The sequence below is a fragment of the Urocitellus parryii genome, chromosome 6 (assembly GCF_045843805.1).
Source record: "Urocitellus parryii isolate mUroPar1 chromosome 6, mUroPar1.hap1, whole genome shotgun sequence".
Classification (NCBI taxonomy): Eukaryota; Metazoa; Chordata; class Mammalia; order Rodentia; family Sciuridae; genus Urocitellus; species Urocitellus parryii.
Genome location: NC_135536.1, coordinates 16,285,843 through 16,309,330, shown reverse-complemented (window position 1 = coordinate 16,309,330; position 23,488 = coordinate 16,285,843). Strand labels below are relative to the sequence as shown.

Genomic DNA, 23,488 nt, shown 5'->3' with positions numbered 1-23,488 from the left:
CCTAAGATGTTACACTTAGATCTGTGAAAATATTTTAGGGCTTGGAGATAAGATCTGCATTTTCCTCATATTGTATGGTGTTTTTATTTTTTACCTCATTCAAAACCTTTTTCCTGCCATTCCTCCTTGAATCCTGGCTGTTCATTCTCTTGCTGTCAGGGACAACTCAGGTTCTCTAACTTGCTTTTCCTCGTTAACCCCCTTTTCCATTACCCTGACGAGCTTTAGAATCCTGTACTTTACCCACTAGTCTTATCCTCACTTTGACTTCACTTGAGAATCTTATTGCCAAGGCCACATATAGAACTTGTTTTAAAACCACTGTCGTATAATTGTTTGTCTCACTCACCCCAGACATACATACCACGGGGGAATTCAGGACTGGGGCGAGTGCTTTAGTTGTTTCCTCAGTGCCCAACCCCTTCCACCTGGCACATTCAGTGCCTTATAAATTCAGGGGACCATGGGATACCTGAAATCTATTTTCCTCCTTTCTTCTGTTTACCCAAAGTCTGCTCTTTGTTAGAAGTTCTGGTCCTGGACTCCTTCCCTTTCAACCCCTTTCTATGTTTTCTTCACCCTACAGTACAGAAATACAGTGACTGTATTCCCTTACCCTTCTGCAGCTCTCTATCCCAGACAGATACCCTTTCCTTCTCTACGGATTCACCTTCATTCAGGTGCCAGATCCTACCCATCTGATGAGCATGACCATGTCACCATCTTCCTCCAGCTTGTCTCTGCCTTTCCTCTAGCTTCTTGCTTTTGCCTATGAAGTGTTGAGATGCTGTCCATTCTTGATTTTGCCCTCTCATCTTCCAGCATTCCATCCTGCTTTAGACGTAGTAATTTTAACCCCCAGAAGTTTGACAATCAAGGTCTGTATACGCTAAACTCACTTCATCGGCTTTTGTGCATTTTTTTTTTTTTTTTTTTTTAACCTGTAGTGCTCATAAAGTTTGAAGTATCAAGTAGTTATTGTGTGAGGTTCATGAATGACTATAGTCCTTAACTTCCTATCCTTTTTTTCCTGAGAAATCTTCAGTTTTTGCATATTCTACTTTTAAAAAAAATTTTGAACATACCAATTTTGTTTCATGTTTGTAATACTTTTTATCTGAGAATGCTGAAGGTTTCTCACAGTTCTTTGGATTTTTTCTTCCTTGGTCTTGTTTTCAAGTTGTTTGTTTTGACTGTATCATGGTAGAAGCTTTCCCTGTGGGGATCCTTGGTTGTCTCTTACTGAGTGAGGCATTCAAAGTGGATTGATATTTGGTTCATGGGTTTGGGTGTGGGGGCTCTTGACTTCATATTTGAATGTAGGTCCTGTTATTGGGAGTGATTTGTCTTGCCTGTCTAGTTTTGGAGTGCCTTTAGGCCTTTCTTCTCAAGCTGGTTAGCTTTTCCAAAGAGGGCTGCATGGTGGGTACCTCAGCATTAATTATTATGCAATGTTTACCTAACATACCTCCCCATTTCAGTATGGACTTCTTTCAGCATGGCTTGGCATCCCTTGATGCAGGGATTCTCTGTATTTACCTTCTCACAAGTCTAAAATTCCACTGTTTTTGGTTTAATGTATGAAATGATTAAAGGTTATTAGAAAATCTACAACCTTTTAAACAAATTTTCATAATAAATATTTAGGTTGTTTTGTTGTGGAATGTGCTGTCAAAGACCATACTCTTTCATCCCTAGGCCTCTACGGCACATCTCTACATCATTCAGAAGGTCTTCACTGGAGAGGTAGGGGTAGGTGTGGTGAGGGTCAAACAAAACAAATCAGTGGAGCTAGTGTTTAGGAAGGACTGATTGCTTCTGAAGTGGACCCTTGAGCAGCATACCCCTCTTATGCCCTTCCCCTTTGCTGACATTTCCTGGGCTTTTGGAGAATCTGGTGATCTAAATAGGATTGCATTGTTTTGGCTTAGAATTCAGTTTTTGCAATTCTGTTATTAATGCCTCCTCATCTGTTTTACACTTTCAAAATGTAGTTTTGTCTCCTTTTATAATTACTTTCTTTGTAGGTATATGCTTTGTTGTTTACCACTTGGGCTGGGTGGTGGGTACTCAGTGGTAGAGCACTTGTGGCACATATGTGAGGCACCACAAATTTTTAAAACTGATCTTTATTGACAGTTTCATGGGGCTTCAGGAGGGAACAAAAGTAATGCAGGATCAGCTTGCTCTGTCTACCAGAAGACATCTCCCACTCTCATCTGCTTGTGACCCAGGCTACTGATGGGAAGCTTACAGAGGTGACCTGGTGGCTGGTGTAAATGGGAAGCTATGGTTTCGGCACACACTTCCCTAAGCTCTGAGGCACATGACTCTTGCTTTCCATGTTTTCTTCGAGTTTTGATCCTTTGGCTTCCAGGACTCTGCTCTATTTGTTATTCCTATTCTCTAACAGCTTCTCTTCTCCACTGCTCCTCAGAAGGTAACCTCTTATCCATATCCCTGAGCTAAATTTTTTTGTGTTGCGGGGGGCGGGGGGCAGTACTGGAGCAATAACCCAGGGAGGCTCTACCATTAAGCTTTATCCCAGCCCTTTTTATTTTGAGGCAGGGTCTTGCTAAATTGCCCAGGCTGTCTTTGAACTTGTAATCCTTCTGCCTCAGGCTTCTGAGTAGCTGGGATTAAGTGTGTGCTACTACACCTGGCTCCTCAGTGTTATTTTAATCTCAGTTTTGTGTTTCTCACCAGGTGTGAACTAGTGGAACTACTTTCTCTTAGCACAGGGGGAGGAAGGAATGCTGCAGCAGATCAACTTCTGGGCTTTGCCTTTGCCAGTCAGGAGATCTCAGTGCACAGTTAAAGAACTGGGCTATGAATTGGTCATCAATAATATGGAAAAAATACTGTTTTTCAGGCTTCTTAGGAGGATTCAGTGAGGTGGCAGCACTGAATTCATCTCTGCATCTATCTCTCATCCTGAGGGTCAAATCTGTTTTCTTCCTAAACATTTAAGAATCCCACAACGACTTGAGTCTAAATATGTCTAAAATTGAAATTTACATTACCTTTTAAATCTTCTCTTTTTCCTGTATTTCCCATCTCATCTTTCTCTCTTTCTCTTAACCATCTTGTTCCCCTTTGCCATCTCTTCTACCTTTGCTGGGGAGAGCAGGGATGTCCTTTCCTGATAAGGCAGCTGTTGGGACATCCTGGTGCTGATGGGGTGTGGAGTGTGTCTTCTCCCCCTCTCAGGTATGTTATAGGGACAGAGGGTTGAAGAATCTCAGAACTCATGTCCTTCTGTAACACTGTTTTTCTAAAAACCAACTTGGTCATGTCACTTCTCTACATAGAAATCTGTTCATTTCTCATTACTTCCAGACCAGAATCCAAAGAGTTGAGACATACAACATCCTTCATTTTATTCTTGCCACTCATCTGCTCAGCCTTCTGCACACACCTGTGCAGCCACTCCATGTTTCTCCTGTTTTCTCATAGACCTTGTTAGGTCCCTTGTTTTGCCAATGTGCTTTTCTTTGCATGAAGTGCTTTCTTTGCTCTCTGGCACTCATTCCTTTAATACTCACTCAACTCTTCATCCTTGGCAAGCTTTTCCTTGATTCTTCAGTTTGAGCAGGTTGCTTTGTATTTTCCCAACACTTGTTTGTATCCCTTTGAGGTCGTGGTGTTCTGGAATTATGTGTATGTCTATTTCCCCCCCTTTTCTTTGTGTATCTGGCTTAGTACTTTCAGCTGTGTAGTAATTATTTGTTCAGGAGTGAATATCCTGTGAATTTTGGTCCCTATTATTAAAAAATATTAAATTTAGTTGGTGGCATACTGATAGGTCAGCCATATCCATTCTGGGCTGTAGGTCTCATATATTATAGTCAGTCTCAAGCATATTGTAGATGATACGAGCTTGTGGTTATTTGCATTGAACGTCAGTGTAATGCCCATTTGTGATAATTCCTTTTCAAAGTAGTCCTCTATCTACAATCAGGTAGAAAACAAGCCACATGAATTATTTTTAGCAGGTTTTGTTCTTCTCTGTAAGGACTACTGTGTAGAATGAGCAAAACAGATTTTAGAAAACTAGTTCAACATGTGTATCATGATTCTAGGCATCTATAATTCTCCGTGTCTTTAGAAAAAACTGTTCTGCTTTTAGTGGTTGATAATATCCTTTTAAATGAATCTCAGGAGAACCTTTCTCTGCTGTAGGCAGGAAGTGTTCATTCAAGTCATGTGTAATGTGCCATACGAGGAAGGGACTACTTGAGTTCTTTGAAAAGATGTTTGGGATAGAATTACAACACTTTTCCTGAGAAGAACCAGTTGTGATTTTCCTTTGAAAGTAACTGTAATTTATAAAAGATTGACATTCTTCTCACATGTGTGATGTTGGGAATAAAAGGTGTATTCAAAAGTAAACATTTATGGCCAATTTTTTTGGCTCAGATTACTATGACATGGAATCCATGGTCCATGCAGACACAAGATCATTTATTCTGAAGAAGCCAAAGCTGTCTGAGGAAATAGTAGTGGCACCAAACCAAGAGTCGGGGATGAAGACTGCAGATACCCTTCGGGTACTTTCAGGACACCTTATGCAGACACGGTAGATGGTTTCTTTTTCTTGTGTAGCTAATTTGTGTGATTAGATAGTGCAGGTCTACCAGTAGTTCCCAGCTTCCCTCCTCCCTGCCCCAGTTCCCAGCAGTGGGTGCTTTTATTGATTCAGTAGCTAGGCCGTGAATAGTTACCTGAATGCAGTTTTCAACAATTCCAGTTCATCTTTCTTGTTCAGAAATCCATTGATCTACAAATAAAACTTAGCATATAATTTAGCTCAGTAAGAGTTTTTTTTTCTTTATGCACATGCACAAAATGAAATTTTAAAAGCCAGGTAACCAGAATCAGGAATTTTTTCTAAAAACAGTTTGTAGATTGAGTTTGAGAGATTCTTCCCTTAGAAAATGGTTCAAGTATTCTATATAGGAAGAAAAGTACAGTTAATAAAATTAGTGTAGACATAAAACCGCTGGCCATTGTGATCTGGGCATCTGTGTTAATTTTTTGGTTTTATTTCCACGTTAACCTAGGGAGGATCAGGTGGACAGTAGAGTCAGTGTTGAGGGGAGATTGTCTTTAGTAAGCAAGAAGTTAGGTCACTGGTGATGCTGCAGTGACTAGCCATGGCCACCTTATGTTATCAGGAATCCACTAATGCTATACTTGGAATCTTAGCAAGTCTTTTTTTACTGAACCAAACACCAAGCAAGGGAGTAATAGTTCTGCTGAAGAGCACTTTAGGAGCTCAGCGTTTTGTGTTTGTTTCCCTAATTCTATGGTATTTTTTATCTGTCTGGCAGAGATCTTGTACAACCAGATAAACCTGCAAGTCCCAAGTTTATAGTGACGCTGGATGGTGTCCCCAGCCCCCCAGGATACATGTCAGATCAAGAGGAGGACATGTGCTTTGAAGGAATGAAACCCGTAAACCAAACTGCAGCCTCAAACAAGGGACTCAAAGGTCTCCTCCACCCACAGCAGTTGCAGTTGATGAGCAGGCAGCTTGGTGACCCAGATGGTAGCTTTTCCTACGGTGTGTTGAGAGCTCAGATTTTCCCTTCTCAGGGTGCTGACTTGTAAAGGGAATCCTTGACTTCTTTCTTTACCTTAAATAAATATTGGTTGGAGGCCTGGCTTTTATTTATATTCAGTAATGGCCTTTTCTTCTTTCAGACAAAACCATCTGTTATATATCAGACGTTTTCTCCTGTGTTTCACAGCGGGGCTGTTATCCACACTTAAATGGAGTTTGGTGATGAAATCTAAATTGCCACATAACTATGCTTGTTGAAGAATGAACCATCATCTTGATGCCTTGGCTACTTTATTTTTTTTCCCTCCCTTTAGAAACTGCTGTCACTCTTTCATGATACCAGCAGTAATCTCTCATCAATTAACTTGAAAGAAAAGTGAATTTGGATTTTTGATGTTCTTTCCACCTCTGTAAAATTTCTTAAAAGAGTTTTTCACCTTATCTATCAGGATACATCTTGGGATTGAATATTGAAGCATAATATTTAACAGAAGTCCCATGAGACTGCTTCAGGTAGTGCTATGCATTTAGGCAGGAAGATGTTTTTTTATCACCAACTTTCTTGTCCCCCCTGGATACCAGTGGAAGGAACTATAGTACCACTGCTCCTTTTCATTCATGATAGGGAAGTTTTAGAAACATCTTTCATTGGCAGGAGAGAGAATTCTTAAATCTTAAAAATGAACAGATTCAAAGAAAAACAGTAATTTAAAAAATTTTCTCCAAGTACCCCTCTTATTGCCAGAGATATAAAAATGTATTGAATATTTTGTCCAATTGCTTAAAGTATACTGTTGAGGGAGATGATGAGTTAGTGAGATAATACTGTTATCTTGGAGTGCTTTTCCTTTTGTGAGCCAGTGATATAGGTGTCATTATTTTGGTTTGTGGAAGGAGTTGAAAATTATGATCCTGTTAACAGGGAAACTTTAAAATAGTTATGAGGGATGAACTGCAATAGTCGGGTAGTATAGCTTTCTTGACTTGTGTGTTTTGTCTAAAATAAGAGGAAGTTCTGGTGTTTTTTGTTTTTTTTTTTTAAATTACTCTTATGTATCTGTTTTTAATTTTTTTTTTCCCCTGTGTTTCAATTTGATAGACTAATATTTTTTGTCAGGATCTAATTTCATTCTAATGTGGGTGTTCATGTTAGGATGAGTTGGTATGTACAGTAGCAGTGACACGATGAATAACATGTTAGTGACAATTCTTGTCTAGGTTACACAAGTGCCGTGGCCGTGGTGGAGACAGCTGGGATGAGTGGTGAGCTTCCTTTCCCATTGCTGTGATTGGGGTTTGCAGTGATTTGCTCCTGCCTGAGGAAAGCTTTGTAGTAACAAGGACATGAGTGTGGCATGAGAGATTCCTGAAGAGCTGTCACAAGGAGTATCTGCCTCGAAGAAGGGAGTTTTGAAGTTCTGCTTTTTAGTGGTATTACAGAGTGCCACCCCACTGGCCATCATTTTCTGGCAGCCTAGATTTTGTAGCTTTCAATAAAAAGTAAATCTGTCTCTTAAAACTTAAATATGAAAAGTTGTAATAACTTATGAAATAAATGTCAGTTGAGGAAAACCAGAGGCATGACTTTTGTGTCTGTTGCTTAAGGTTTTCTTCAGAGAAATTTTCCTTGTAAAAAGTGTTTCATTTCTTTAATATTGTTATTAAGTATTTTGCTATTTCAGTCCTTTTCCCAGCCATGCTGCTTTTTGATAGTTAATTTTCATTTGCCCTGGGTCCTCGTGTGTATGCCACAGTCAAATGTGTTGTTTAGGAGGAGGGCAGGACATGTTTTCTCCTCAAGAATAAAAACAGAAGTTTAAAAATTAGGAAATTCCTCTTCCCAGGCTCTGAGGTATTCTTTAGATCTTAGATCTAAAGCTGAATTTAAAATAAATGACTTTACCAATTTGTGATGCTGGGCTTGCCTTGCTCTTGCTAGGTAAGTGCTCTATCACGGAGCTACATCCCAAGTCCCTACTTTTTAAAAAAAAAATATATATATATTTTTAGTTGTAGGTGGACACGATACTATATTTGTTTTTATGTGGTGCTGAGGATTGAACCCAGTGCCTCACACATGCTAGGCAAGCTCTCTACCACTGAGCTGCAACTCAAGCCTGCCCCTACTATTTTAAAAGTAGAATAGAAAGTTTATTTATTAGACATGGTCATAATAGCTGTTTGATGATGCTCCTGTCTGGGCTATGTGATTGGATTCAAGTTCCATGTTCTGTAAGGAGGACAAAAGTTGTGTCCTAGGATCAGTAAATTAGGTTATAAGTGGTTGCCTCTTTTGCATTCTTCTTTTCATATAACCATCAGATTCTAAGGAAGACATTTACTCTTTGTATAGATAAGGAAACTGAAGTACAGTGACAGTAGATAACACTTACCCAGTATGTCTAGCTTAGCTCTTAAGGTGCAGAGCTAGATTTGACCTGCCTGACCTCAGTCAGGCAAGAGGACTGGAGGAATACAACAGCTGCAGTGATAATTTACTTTCATAAACACAAATATGAACCCATAACATGTAACACCATGATGCTGTTTTTTTGGCTGTTATGTTAGGCCAGAAGCGAGCAGCTGATTATGGCTTTAGGTATAATTTGAATTGTTTTATTCAGTGTTCTAAATGTAAATTAGTTGTAAGCATTTTAAAAAAAAAGGCATAAAAAAAAAACTGAAATGGGAGGATAAATATCTGGCAACACAGGTCCCACTCTCCTGTGCCATAGGAATTGACATAATTGGACATAAATTAGTGGAGAGGCAGTGAGATCATTCCAGGTTGCTGTTCTTCCCCTCTCCCTTTCTGCCAATTATCATTCTGTACTCAGCCATATTTTCTCTGATAAAATGACTTGCCCAGCCCCTATAGACAATGACATTTCTGACACATTTTAAATAAAGCTGTTTTCCTCTTTTTAGACAGTGCTGTGATTTTAGCACCCAGACTTAATGAATATACCTCATCAAATGGGAACACATTTGAGCACTCAGAATCTTGCTGGAATATGAAATTTTGTTTATATTTCCTTATCACCTTATTTTTTGGTTTCCATTTAATTTTATTAGCTCCCAACTTGACATCCTCCCATGTCTTTTATACTTAATTCAAATGATACTGAGATTTTGATGAAAATTTGGGCCTTAGGTATGTAATGACTGTTCACTTTTCCTTTTCACAATGAGAAGGACTATAGTTATAGTCTCCTTCCTGGTAACTTTTTTTTCTATGGAATTTTGTTTACTATAGTTAATCAGATTTGGGCTCCTGTATTATATAGGATTGTAAACATAAGATTTTAAGACTGGGATTTAACGAAAGTTTATTAAAGGAACCATGTACTGAATTGCTCATAATTAATGAGATACTTTTAATTCCTTCCCTTTGTAGCTGAGATGAGTGAACTGAGTGTGGTACAAAAACCAGAAAAGCTTTTGGAGCGCTGCAAGTACTGGCCTGCTTGTAAAAATGGGGATGAATGTGCATACCATCATCCGATTTCACCTTGCAAGTGAGTAACATAAAACTGACGCTGGTTTTCAGTTTGATTTCTGCCAACTACAGGTTATTTTGTGGGTTTTTTTTTTTTGGTGGATAAATTTAATTTTTATAACTAAATACAGTCATATGTACTGTGGCCCTCGGTAGAGTAGCTTACTTGTGCTGCAATCATACAGGTGTGTTTTGGGGGGTGCTTCTTTTGCTTTGGACCTATTAGATAACTGAAATGTCTGGGTTCCTTAAATGTTTGTACTTAAGGAGATAGGTACATAACTGCCTCTGTTAGTATTACTGTGTTCACAGGCAAAAATTTTGTTGGGGATTTGGGGAGAAATTTAGTTATGGTAATGGAAAAGTATTTTTAAACTTCATTTAGTTTTCTTTGACCAGCTAGCTGGTTCGTGAGATAGCTTTTAGAATTTTTCTCTTGTCCCGTGGATGGAGTATTTCCACGTTTTAATTACTGTAAGGAAATTTTGATGTGGGAGCAATGTGGTTACACATAAGGAGACCATGAGTCTGTGTAGCATAGTACCTGGCCCATAGGATGTGCTTACTGTATTGAGTTTATTTCACAAATGATAGACTTTACTGATAAAGTATCATGTCTCTTAACACACACACACACACACACACAAAAAAAATCTACCTTTTCTAATGGTTTGGCTTTTGTTTGAAAACCTTTTTGTGTTGCTCCGGGCTTTGAAGGACATAGTTTTATCCTATTATAATATTTAGCCTCATTTAAAAATGGGAGAATTTTTTTCCTCTGACTTCTGCATTTCTTAAAACAAGTAGTGATGGAGTACAAGAAGCCACTTTACAAAAAAATAATAATGCATTGAGAATATTAACTGAATAATATGCTTTGTTTTGTAGAGCCTTCCCCAATTGTAAATTTGCTGAAAAATGTTTGTTTGTTCATCCAAATTGTAAATTTGATGCAAAGTGTACTAAGCCAGATTGTCCCTTTACTCATATGAGTAGAAGAATTCCAGTACTGCCTCCAAAACCAGGTTAGTGACTGTATACTACTGCATTTAGGTTAAAAAAAGAAAGCATGAGAAAAAGAAATTTAGAAATAATTTTGACATGGTCAATTAATCATACTAGTCTTACAGAGCTAGTATGCCCATTCTAGAGAATTCTGAAGTGTTTTATCTTGCCTAGTGAACATATAAAACTTAGCATACTAATTTAAGTGGTTTGCACCTCCATTAAAATCATCATTAGGGCTGGTATTGTGGCTCAGTGGCAGAGTGCTTGCTAACATGACGCACTGGATTTGATTCTCAGCACTGCATATAAATAAATAAAGGTTCGTTGACAGCTAAAAAGGAATCATTAGATTGCAATAAAAATTATTTTGTCAAATATGATATTCTTTATTCTTACATTTGTCAGCAGTTACAACACCAACACCATCTTCTAGTAGTCAGCTCTGCCGTTACTTCCCAGCATGTAAGAAAATGGAATGTCCCTTCTACCATCCAAAAGTAAGAACTTGTATTTTCCCCCAAATCATTTTAGTGTGGAAGATCACTAAGAAATTGCATCTCTTCCTCTTTCTGTCCTTCCTAGTTTTATATCATTTTTGTCAGTTGACTTTATTGTCTTCAAGAACTGTTCTAAGTTGGTTCTTGGTTGTTGCTGAGCTCTGTGGCTCTTCATGTTAAGTGGTCTGACCCTCTTTCATGTTGGTATTTTGAGCTCTGAGAAGATAAGGGGTCAGCTTTGCTTGCCATATTTTCCTTTTTTTCCTGCCCCTGAGCATTTGGGATTTTTTTTTTTTAAACCTCATGACAGACTGAGATAATGAAGTTCAGAATTATTACTTTACTTGAAATGATGGTTTTGTGTGCTAAAGATTGTTGATGTATCAGTAGCTGGCTGCTCAGAGTGAATATCTCTGAAATACCAGCCTGAAGATTGTTATTTGAAAGGCTTTCAGGGCAGGGGACATAGCTCAGTGGTAGAATGCTTAACCAGAATAAGTAAGGCCTCATCACAAACTCACAAAAGCTCTGATGAGGGATGTTAGGCAGTTTATGAAGGGATAAATACTATATTGATTAGAAGTCTTGCTGTGATTCTTTGATTAGGATTTTGCATCCCAGGGAAAGGTTCATTCATCAAGGGTTTCCAGGTATCTTACTCCATTAATGGTTAGGGGTGGGCTGGTTACTCTCAAGTTGTGTTTAATTTTATGCATGTTATTGAATGCTGCTGTTTTATTCATGCTGTTGTTTCTATGTAGCACTGTAGATTTAACACTCAGTGTACAAGACCGGACTGTACATTCTATCATCCCACCATTACTGTACCACCAAGACATGCCTTGAAATGGATTCGACCTCAAACCAGGTAAAGATGAAAATTAATTCTTCTGATGTTATTTTCAAATATTTTTCTAGTATGTAGCTTGTTTAATGTATAATCCAGAAACCTGGGAGAAATTAAACTATCACTCTTTTCTTTTTCTTCTGTTTAACTGTACAGGGACCTTTTAGCCAAATGATTTACTATGGACCAAATTTTATTTTATCTCGTGATTACTTATTTTTAGCCTATACATCAGATATCTTTGAATTCTGATCATAAACTATGCTATGTTTGTATGTACTACTTATGAATCTCAAATCATTTTCTTAGACATTAGCAATTGTAAACTATAAAAAGGAAGTTTGAACATAATTTATTGTGGCCTATATTTGAGTTACATATTTTGTTCTATAAAATTGACTTTTTTTTTTTTTTAAAACAAAGTCTGATGTAACTGCATGACCAATATTCCTTGTCCAAAGATACTCCTTAGCTGGCTGAATGATACATCTGGGTACAAAGCAGTTTATTAAAAGTGTTTTTTTGGTTTTTGTTTATTTAGTGAATGACGCCCAGTCCTATCTGGTGGAAGATCATGCAGTTTGAAAGGTTCCATCTACTGATGAAAGATAATTCTACAGAATTTGTCGAATCTTTGAAACTTGGAATATATTGCTTTCATAACATGAAGTTTATTGTCTATCTGAAGTGTCTAATTTTTCAAGTTTGTAAGTTTATTAAGTAGTTTTAACATTGGGTGTTTTGTTGTTGTTTTGATTATGAAAAGACAGTTTAAGGAAAAGCTAAATTCTATTAAAACATTTGAGGCATGTTTGTACACTGCTGCTTCGGTCTCAGCACATGCCATCATTGTTAGTGATGGTTCTTTCAGTTTAGGACCACTGGCTGTAGTGAGGAGTGTTGTTATTTTGAAAGTGGAATTGCTTTCACTCTTCCCAAAGATGATATGATGTTTGTAGTCCACCATGAAAATAGGAGTGGCCAAAGTATTGAGGCAGCTTAAAATAGTCACTCAAATCTGTTTTAATTTTTAAAAGAATTTAGTTAGAAAAACATGGTAGTACAGGCCTCTGATTTGAGTGCCACTTTGGTGCAGTGGTCCCTAGGTCCCTTGCCTTCTGTGAAAGGAGTGGGATGGGCATAAACATGAAAACAATTGGAATGACAAGTGCAAAAAATATGAACAATTCCTTAAAATACTTTCATTTACTATTAACATACTTTTTAAATAAACTTTTTGGGGAACTACATTGTCACAAAATATACAAAAATTTTTACAAGTATATACATTAGGATCAGAGAAAACAAACTTTTAAACAGATTATAAATATATATTCCCACATTCTGAAAAATAACATTCTCAGAAATAACTCCACAGAAAATACACTTGGTTACTACTGAAGATCATTTTTGAAATGTAAAAATTAGATTTAAGTCATATTTTTAAATGACAGAGCTATATAATTACAGAGATCAGATGGGTAAACTGCAAGATAGGATGAAACTTTTGGCCTACTGTATTTATTGAGTTTTGCGTGTGGTTTTTAAAATTGTTAAGGCAAGATGTGTCCAATGCTTTAGAATTAAATAACAAACAGATAATTGATTTTATTGATGTATAGTAGTGTTTTTAAAAATTAAATCTTAAAAAGTGGTTAGTAAAGAGTGAATTAATGCAGAAGGGATAATAAAGATTCAGATGTTTTCAGGACCAAATTAACTGTTTTAAAAAAAATTGACTTAGTCATATTCTTGAAGGATGGATAATAAACCCACATCTATAAAAAGCATTTTAAGATCATAAAGCCAGCCTTCTACTGTTGTGATCATTGGTTTTTCCATTGGGAGAAGAAACAACTAGTTGTTAAACCATTTGGTGAGCTGCACTTGGCTGTGGAGATCCCAAAATGAAGACTTGAAACACTGAAAGAACAAAGTACACAAGGGCGATACAACCACTGTGCTAGGCTAGGTGAGGTGACAGTCCCCTTCATTCTCAGAGTGCTCCACTGAATTTAAGGCATTTGTTCATTCCAGTGTTGATGCTTTGCATCTCTGCAGAAGAAATTTGTTTTTAAATGATTTATTTAAACTATCACTTATAAATGGTTTCTAGTTTTCATAGTTCCATTGGAACAAGGGCTTAAGTGGTTAAGCGCAAATCTTTTACATGGAAATAACATGCTAAAATCTGATTGTTTTAATATTTATCTTTCAGTTTGTGGGCAGCTTAAAATTGACCCTAAAATATTTGTTGGTTGGTCTAACAGAGTCTAAAATGAACCACTATAAAAACAGAAGGGGATGAATATGGTTGGTGATAATGAAGTAAATAATACCAAAATGTGGGGTGTGCTTTGGCATGCATGTATAGACATAAAAGAATTGGGACTACAGTGGCCACCAGTCTCAAGTTGTAAATTCAGGAGCATAGATGCTGCACACAAAAATAATTCTCTAGGTTAAAAAAATATAGGGCAGATTTTATGTGGTCATATTACACCTTCCCTTAGTTGATGGCTAATACAGCAAGGTGGTAAGATGCCCACTTAAGTCAAGGTGACCTTCAGTCAGGAAACTGCCATAGCAGTGATTAAGTGATTAAGGCTGACTTACGAGGTTAGTCACTTTGATGGACAAAAATGCAATGGAAGCAGTTTGTGCTATATAGATTACTTCCTTAAGAATATAGTTTGACTACATTGTGATGCAATTGAAATTTTTCTCTTCCTCAAAACAACACACTTAATAATGAAAATTTAAAACTACAACAGGCTCAAATTTGCAGTAATTTTCTTTTTACATGAGGTTGGCCCCGGGTGCCTTTTCCTTTAATTTCATAAAATATGTTGAATAGAATTAATATAATCTAAAGTTTTGTTTAATTTAGGAAATCCCCCCCCCTTTCTTTTGTGGTGGGATGTAACCCCCAAGGCCTTGTGCACGCTAGGTAAGCACTGCTTCCACTGAGCAATACCCCCACAACCTTTTTTTTTTTTTTTTAATTTTGAGATGGGGTTTTGAGTTGCCCAGACTGGCCTTGGACTTGTGATCCTCCTGCCTCAGTCTCCTCAGTAGCTTGCATTGGAGTTGTACACCACTATCCTTGGTTTAGGGGAATTTTATTTATTTATTTTTTGGTACTGGGAATTGAACCCAGCCTGGGATGCTTAACCACTGAGCCACATCCCCAGCCTTTGAGACGGGGTCTAAGTTGCTGAAGCTGACCTCAAAACTTGCAATCCTCCTGCCTCATCCTCCCAAATCACTGGGATTTACAGATATGTGCTACTACACCCAGCTAAGACAATCTTTTATTGTGAATAATGACAGAATATAGTTTATGTGTCAAGTTTCTTTAATCCCTAATTCAACCCTTGAGAGGCAGCTATTTCACTTTTAAAACTGACCAGGTTCAATCACTGATGAGGCTTTCTTTGATGTAATTTAGTCATTTTAGTATTCCCAGTGTTGGCCACAGAAAATAGATATTGGGAATCTTCATTATGTATTACCAAACTAAACTAGGAATCCCAGAAATCTAAGGGTTTCTATTACTTATTATACTATAAAAGATAAAATAACAGTAAATTAAAAATTTATAGGACCAGTAGTACATCTTTAACTTCTTTACATTTAGAAAAATATATTTTTAAACAGCACTCTATTTAATTTTCAGTCTTCAAGAATCGGTAGATAGACTAAAACAGCAAATTCCTGAACAGTGATTACTGATCTTTGGCAGCATTTAAAGTGAAAAGGACTGTGGATTTACAAGTTCAACCTCAATCCACTAAGAAGGGATTCTGACAAGTTTTCAAATGGACCTAGGTTCATATATTTTGGAAATTAGCTGATGGAGGGGTGGCAATATGTCTAACTAAAATTTTCCCAATAGAAAAAGCTATAAAAGTTTAATACCAACAATTATTAAATTATATGTTTGTGTGAATTTAATGTTAATCAAATGTTTATAGTGTATATCTTTAATATGCAGTGCTTTCTTCCACTTAAATACTATTGTTATCTGAAAACTTTAAAAAAAAAAAAACTCCAAAACTGTAGACCACTGGAAATAATTGTTCATCATACTGCCTTCCTAATAATGAGGCTATAATCTTAAAATTTCAAATATAGAGATGGCTTTTAAACAAAAAGATTTGACAGCTTAGAAGTGAAAATATAGCAAGTCATACACTACTAACTTTGGATTTGTTCCTCAATTCAAACTACAAGGAGAAATGTCCTTTATAAAAAGGGTGTTATTAATGTATGAGATACATTCTCCAGGAAAATTTGTGTTTGTTTCCATAGGGAAAATGTTTGCCTTTTGAAAACTGTTCTGTTAGGGTGAGATGGCTTTTCCTTTCTAAATGGAAATGCAAGAATAAAATACTTAATTGGACAATGAATCTTGAAAAGAAAATGGAAGTGTTAAAAGGAAATAGTTTTCCTAAAAGGAAGATGAAAATTTTCCTAGTTGGGTTTTTACATTTTGTAGTCTTTTGAGGAGTGCTGTACCCTACATCTCCCCAACAGGTTTGCCAAAATTGTACTCCTCAATAATAATGGGGTGGCTTTTATCAACAAGTATTCAATCCTTCCTTCAATGTAATTATCTGGCAGTGAATGAATTATGGACAGTGTGTATAGCAAATGTTTTGAACTCAGCAATCTTCTACTAGTCTTGATGATTCTGGGCATCTCTCCCTGTTAGTCTGCAGTTAGCACCACTTGACCATGCAGTTTGGTTTTGGTTGTTTTTCTTCTTTGTAATTCTGATCTCTAACGACTGTTAATATGTGTTGTCTTCCCAACATCCATTCTTTCAGTGAGGCATATGTACACATTTCCAGACAAATAAACTGCAATCAGAAAGAAAAAAAAAATGTAAGGGAGTTCATTACATCTCTAGATTTTCAGAAGTTTGTATTTCCTATTAACTCTCTTTATTTTGTATTTGCAGTAAGTATATACTACCTTTAGAAAATGCTGAGTTTATTAACCAGAGCTTACAGAAGTTTTATATTAAATAGTAAAAAGATAGTCTGCTCTTCTTGGACTAAGAAAGCTACTGACCTGCAATCATCACCTCCAGCGCTGATAACATGTCGATCACCATTAGTAAAGCGAATATTTGTCACATGGGGTGAGTGACCCAAGAACCTTTTGTGCTTTGCCTAAAGAACAATGACAAACAAAACTCAGGACATTTAATTTAACAAAAATTAAAAGTTGTTATTAGGAACCATAAACTTTTTAATCACAAGAACTATGGAGAGAGAAGGGAGTTAGGACCACACCCAATGATTAAAATTTTCTTTCAGAGATAGTAACAGATCTATACTTAACACAAACCAGGCTATCTGGGCAGTCAGATGTCTTCAGGTCTCTGAAAGATTTTAAGAAAAGCATTGGAAATTTGATAACTGACTTTTAAAGGTTTGCTAAAAAGATCATCAGAGGTGTTATTGGAGGGAGACCTTTTTAGTTATTGATGGACCTTTATTTTATTTATTTATATTGGTGCTGAGAATTTAATCCAATGCCTCACATAGCTAAGCAGCAGCTCTGCCACTGAGCCACTATCCCAGACTGACATTTATCTTATTTGCAGTAATGGATTTAGGAGACTTGAAAAAAGGGTGCAGAAATTTGAAAGTATGAAACATTTGAAAAGTCGAGTCCAAACATTTGAATATTTCCGAAAACATACTAATGATCACATCTAAGTTATTTGTAAAATGATAAAAATACTAAACAAAACAAACTTACAAATTTTTCCGGACATGGGAAGTCAAATAATTTAACCATGCCAAAGTCATCTCCTGTTACAAGACTGATTCCTGAATGAGATACACAGGCACAGTTGACATCGGCTTTCTCGGCATGCCTGGACCAGATTCCCATAACTTCATTTCCTAGAATACTAGAGAGAAAAAGAACATTCACAGAGCAAACACAGATGGGTTCACTATCCTGAAAACAATCAGTCTGTATATTATCCTGTCATTTAAAATAAAACAAGTGAATTATAAGTATAAGGCAGTTTGGAGGACTGGATTTCATCTGGATGTTAACTCCTACCTTTTAAAAATTGAAGTTCTATAATATAATAAGGGTTTTTTAAATTATCCTTTAAAAAATCCAGTTAATACTTTAGGAAAGCTGACTGAATTATTTTTCAAATTAAAAGTGATATCTATGCTATAGGAATTTGTCATTTTTCATTGACCAAAAGGATGGATGCTCCTGGTGACCTGTCATACAGCCAGCAAATTTATCAAATAGATAAGCTTCATTTCTAACAACTCCAGTGTAACATTCCTTTGAGTAGAATAATATTACTACATTACTTAATAGCACTTAGCATGTATTTTTCTTGCCCGTTTTAATTTTAAAAAAGATTTTTGTATTTATTGTACCAAGAATTGAAGCTAGATCTATCCCTTGACCCTTCAAAAAAATTTTTTTTAGGCAGGGTTTTTGTTGAGTTGCCTAGACTGGCTTAGACTTGAGATCCTCCCAAATCACTGGGATTATAGGTATGCACCTTTGCACCTGTCTTTAAATGTTCAGGAACATATCAGGGCATTTTAAAAATCATAACTTCGATTTTTTTAAAAAAAATTACTTTATAAGAACTTGGTAAATCATGGAGACTGATAAAGCACGTAAATATGTTCAATTCAAAGGGATGCAGCATGAACATAGAATTATTTTCCTAAGAGTTCAAGATATGGTAATAGAAACATGGAACTCAATTACTATTCCCTTGTGGAATGGCTCTTAACTATTCAGAAACAGGATTTTCCAAGTTACCTAAAAAGTTGCTTCTGCCCTTTCATGCAGTATTTACCTAGTCCATGTAGCCCAAGTAATTCTGTCAATGGCAGCATGATCCAGAAGATGTTTTCCTGAAGGCACTTCATAGACAAGCCGTTTATAGCAACCACTAGAGACCTTTTGTCAAATTAAAGTGAGACGAGAATCCCATTAGGTGAAGGCAAAATCCATAAGGGGTTTATAGAATACTGGCAAATTGCTACTTTGTTTTACATATTTTAATGTGAAGAAAGCCAAAGTCACTATGGGGAAAAGGATAAGTGGGAAGGAAATGGAGAGATGTAGGCCAGAGTAGTAGATGTGTAGGATGAACACATCTCAAGGCTCAAAGTGCAACACGAGAACTACAGGTAGTAAAATTGTATTGTATTTGATACTCATGCTGAATAAGTAGATTTAGCCAGTCTTGCCACAAAAAGAGAAATGGGTTTCTGAGATGATGAATATGTTAATTTTCTTCACTATAGTAACTTTTACTTTCACTATAGCAACACTGTCTATAAATATGTATTCCATAACATGTTGTGTACCTTAAATAGAGTGAAATTTATTTTTAAAAAAGAATGGGGTATTACAGATTTGTAATGCAAAAATGATGAGTGGTAACAAAAGGCAAGAGCTGAGAAACTGCGGAACTCTGCTTTAAATGCATTCAATGTAAAAGCAGAAATAACCTTGTAAACTGGGTATATGGTATTAGGTGCCATACCTGGAGATATCTGCTATCTGCAGAGAAGTCCATTTGAATGACAAAGCTTGGGATGTCTTTGCAATAGCTGATTCTGTTAAGGGTGGGGCCCAATGTTAGATCATAAAAATCCACTGAGTTCTCACTAGAACCAACTGCCAGATATCGGGAATCTGGACTAAACCTGAATATATAACAAAATGTAAAAAAAATACATTAGATCATAAGAAATAGTTTAAATATTTAGATATTTAAGAAATTTCCTTTCTAGCTCTTGAAAGTAAGTTTGTGATACGGTATCAAATTTGTCTGACACAACCGATCATGTATATGGTGACTGTATTTGTTAAATGAAATAAGAAAGTTTTACATTTCATTTGAATATTCTATTGTTATCACCCAATTTTTAAAATATCTTTTTAAAAAATCCATTACCATTCCATAATTATTAATATAATTCACTAAGATAGGATTCTTTCAGCTGGAAAAATGATATCTTAAAGCTGCTTTAAGAACATAGTCCAGCTCAACTTGCTTCAGCTTGTTGAGATGAAGTGACTAGTTGAAGCTTGGAAGAACTTGTGTTAAAAGGCAGAGTGAAATACAATTTGCCTGGTAAGCATGGGAGACAGCCTGAGACAGTCTGAGAATGTTCTATGAGTCTTGTTGAGATAACTTAGGGACATGTAGGGGCAAGGAAAGCCACTTTTACTGTTTTCACACATTAAAGTTCTGAGCAGGTTTCGTTTATGAAAGGATTTTACGGTGAAGAAAGCACACTTTGACAGATGCCCAGTGAAGTGGCAGCTCAGTTAAATAAGCCTAAGCACTGAAAATTAAAATTTCCAAAAAAAAGTTTGATTCCGATTCTGGAACCTGAAAGGTGTTCAGTGCTGACAGACTGAATGAACAAGAAATGGGAATCCAGAAAGGTACATTAAAAGCAAAAAAGGAGAAACATGAAGGGAAAGATCACAGAGGATAATCTGTGAAGCCTAACTGATAGTAAGAGAAGCTATGTTTGGGGTTATAACTTTGTTTTTACAACTTCTAAAGGGCAGGTGACTCTTGTATTAAGAATGAGAGTTCATAATGAATTTGCTGTACATGTTTAGTGTGACACATTACCTAGTACTTCGTATTATAAAGCACTGGTTGGTGCCCCTTGATTTAACATTGCAAAGAGAATTAAGTATATAAGTGGCCACATTTCAGCATACAATTTACATAGAATGCTATAAGTCACATGGCCTTTTTTGAAGGTGTAGATAAGGTTTTTTGCAAGCTGGGCCCATTTAATTAATTTCTTTTTTTAATTTTAATATTTATTTTTAGTTTTCGGCAGACACAACATCTTTGTTTGTATGTGGTGCTGAGGATCGAACCCGGGCCGCACGCATGCCAGGCGAGCATGCTACCGCTTGAGCCACATCCCCAGCCCCCATTTAATTAATTTCAAAAATTCTATTTCATTTGTCAACTAACCTGATATCATGGATTGCACATCGTCTGTCTCTCTTCTTTCCCCATATTTTTAGAGAGCTCACAAGTAAAATAATAAATTCTCCATTTTTCATTCCAATAGCCACCATGTCCCCTTCAGGGCTATAACACACAGTACGAGCAGCATGTCCCAAATTCACTTTGTTTAACATCTTCTGTATAAGAAACAAAACAGTCACAGAAGACCAAGTTAGAAGTACTTAAAAATTTAGCCAGTTTCCTCCCAAAATTCTCAACATAATTCTGAGTACTAGCAATTTAGGGTTTCCACTTCTTAGAAACTAACATTTTAAAAAAAGTTGTACCTACTTTATCAGCAATATCCCAGAGTCTCACTGTCCCATCCTCTGCAGCAGAAAGGAAAAAATCCCTGGAAGGATGTGTTGCTAGGCCCCAGATCGGTCCATCCACATGTCCGCTAACCAAAATATTACATGCTGCATTTTTCTCTCCAACTTCAATTATTTCAGCATTCCTTGTCCCAACTAGTATCTTGCCCTGAAACATAAAAGGGAATGATATATGTAATGTACCGTAACAGGTACATGCTTTGAGCTAATTTAGTCACAAGCCCATCATTAGCTCATGTGAATTTTTCTGTGCCTATAGGCACACATCAGCAAGACCCCTGAGCTGGGGTGCATAGTTGAGTCCATGTGAAGAGAATACACCTAGATTCTTAAATAATCCGAGTTGTGACTTTGTGATAATCTAAGGATGTCCAAAAAGGGGTATAAGTACATTGAGATATAGCAAGATAGAACTGGAATTTTTAAAGAGCAAGTATAAATAAGCTTAGCTAATATTTGAATAAGCAGAATGAGGTTAATGCACATACATGATTTATAAATACACTTAGTGCATACATGCTCCACAGTTTTTATAGGAATGTATGTTTTTACAAAGTGTATACAGCTGTCTAATCAAAATGAGTCAACTAGCAGGGATTTTCAATTCTGTCTACCACAGTTAGCAGATTTAAGAAAGGAAACCCTGGTTAGACAGAATGTCTTCCCATCTTATGCACTGCACTGGCATCAACTACGGAACTCAAAGTGGAGTGATAACTAGCAAGTGAACCCATCCTCATGTATTATTAAATATTGTCCATTAAATCACAATGTGGGAGAATCAGTAAAAACTGCTGTTTTCTGCTACACCATATCAGGTCAAGGAACATCTTACTTTGCCTCTGCACACGGAACGAACACAGTCTGTGGCTTGTCCTGTCTCAAGCCTGAAGGCCCGGCATCGTCTCAGTTCCTGATCCCACAGTTTAACTGCTCCTCCTTCTTTTGACCTAAGTAAATAAAAACCAAACCCCCAAAGTATCTTAGTAACTATTATAGATAATTTTCATTATAACAAATACTAAATTTTAAGTAGAATACTAAAAAAGCCCTATATAATTTATTATAAATTTCTATGGCAATCTTAGGATTCAGCAAATTTTATTTTGTGAACTTATTCATTTTTCTCTGGCATATCTTGTTTAGCTTCCACCATACATTTTCCTCTTCATGATACTTAAGATGAGCAAAAAAACATTTTTAACATAGGAATTGAAATGTGAAGCAAGATAATAGGATTACAGCTGATACACTATAGAGTCTTATTTACTTGGGGACGCCTTACCATTGAGCTGCATCCCCAGTCTTTTATTTTGAGACAGGTTCTCATAAAATTGCTGATGGTCTCACTAAATTGCCAAGGCTGGCCTCAAATTTTTGAATCTCCTGCTTTAGCCTCCTGAGTTGCTAAGATCACAAGTGCACACCATCATGCTCTGCTATAGAGTTTATTTTTAAGGTCCAAAAAAGAAGCACATTTTTTTCCTACCACTATCAAGACATCCTATAGTTCAAAGGCTACTAGTGAGAAGTGGTGTGCAAAATGGGGAGATGTGAGAAATACAAGTATGTAGAGTTATTTGTAAAAGACAGTCCACTTTTAGATTTTCTCTTGGAATAACTGAATAATGTATTTCTTTGTTTTTTGTTGGATAAATTTGCTTGTCTTAGGAGAACATGTGCCTGCATGCCACGATACATTCATTCTTCAGGTGAAAAGGAAATGCTGTTCTTTTAACTGATGAATGTGGGTTCTTTCCATTCCTGTAGTGAAATGTGCTTGTGTGTCACATTCCAACATGTAGATATATCTGGTTACTGTTGGGAGATTTGAAAATCATTCAGAAACAGGTTTCTCCTTACATTTACATATATATTTTTAAATTTTTAGTTGTAGATGGACACAATACCTTTATGTTAATTATTTTTATGTGGTGCTAAGGATCAAATCCAGTGCCTCACACATGGAAGGCAAATAACTGATGCACGCACACAGTCCTGAGGAAACTCAGTTCTTTTTTTTTCTTTTTAAATTTGTTTTTAGTTGTCAGTGGATCTTTTATTTATTTGTATGCGGTGCTGAGGATCGAGCCCAGGGCCTCACACATGCCAGGCAAGCGCTCTACCACTGAGCTACAACTCCAGCCCAAACTAAGTTCTTAATCTGTAATAAAAATACCTATCTAGACCTAAGAAAAAGTATCTACCATTGGAGTTTAGGTTTATCTACAAGGGTGGAAAAAGCGATTTAAGATTAGGTAGGAGAATCCAGAGAAGGAACATAGAAGGCAATATAGTTGAAGCATATGAGGAGGAAGGCCAGAGAAGATGACCCATATCCTAGAAATAACCAGAATACCTAACTGTGAAAACCCTAGGTAGATGACAAATACAAGTATTCAGTGAGGCTGTGAAAAGAAAGAGGACTCACGGCCTTTCTTTGCCACCAGTCACAATAAGTCCATCTCGCAGGGTGGTATACATGGCAAACACGGGCCCGTTGTGAGCTCTGGCCACAACTCTACACAATACGTGATCTTTCCACACACAGACATCACCACTGATGGTACCTGTAAACGTCAAGTTATTCTGAAAAGGAGTGGGGAAGGGGGAGATAAACTCATCAAAAGTGCAAAGAGAGTTCAAACAGATGTAATCTGTGAGTGTGTTGCTACTTCATCTGT

At 36.6% G+C, this 23,488-nt stretch overlaps 2 protein-coding genes across 12 annotated transcripts in view; one reads left to right on the top strand and one right to left on the bottom strand.

Annotated features, from left to right (window-relative positions):
• The window catches only part of Zc3h14 (zinc finger CCCH-type containing 14), a 55,368-nt gene extending 39,859 nt beyond the window's left edge, over positions 1-15,509 (top strand). For 2 of the 8 annotated variants that reach the window (XM_026400686.2, XM_026400677.2), the window contains 5 exons: positions 8,964-9,084; positions 9,954-10,090; positions 10,482-10,570; positions 11,332-11,438; positions 11,959-15,509. In XM_026400686.2, the coding sequence (XP_026256471.1) occupies positions 8,964-9,084; positions 9,954-10,090; positions 10,482-10,570; positions 11,332-11,438; positions 11,959-11,965 (461 nt within the window). In that variant the 3' untranslated portion in view covers positions 11,966-15,509. Of the gene's footprint in view, positions 1-4,419; positions 4,580-5,333; positions 5,567-6,784; positions 6,830-8,963; positions 9,085-9,953; positions 10,091-10,478; positions 10,571-11,331; positions 11,439-11,958 lie in introns of all 8 variants that reach the window. The other 6 variants (XM_026400682.2, XM_026400668.2, XM_026400641.2 and 3 more) reach the window with 5 other exon arrangements.
• An 86-nt stretch (positions 15,510-15,595) lies between these two features.
• Eml5 (EMAP like 5) overlaps positions 15,596-23,488 on the bottom strand; it is a 175,489-nt gene continuing 167,596 nt past the window's right edge. For all 4 annotated transcript variants that reach the window (XM_026400970.2, XM_077799819.1, XM_077799818.1 and 1 more), the window contains 9 exons: positions 23,236-23,393; positions 21,640-21,754; positions 20,764-20,952; positions 20,437-20,609; positions 18,973-19,135; positions 18,277-18,380; positions 17,193-17,346; positions 16,497-16,597; positions 15,596-16,282 (listed from right to left, as the gene is read on the bottom strand). In XM_026400970.2, the coding sequence (XP_026256755.2) occupies positions 16,246-16,282; positions 16,497-16,597; positions 17,193-17,346; positions 18,277-18,380; positions 18,973-19,135; positions 20,437-20,609; positions 20,764-20,952; positions 21,640-21,754; positions 23,236-23,393 (1,194 nt within the window). In that variant the 3' untranslated portion in view covers positions 15,596-16,245. The remainder of the gene's footprint in view (positions 16,283-16,496; positions 16,598-17,192; positions 17,347-18,276; positions 18,381-18,972; positions 19,136-20,436; positions 20,610-20,763; positions 20,953-21,639; positions 21,755-23,235; positions 23,394-23,488) is intronic.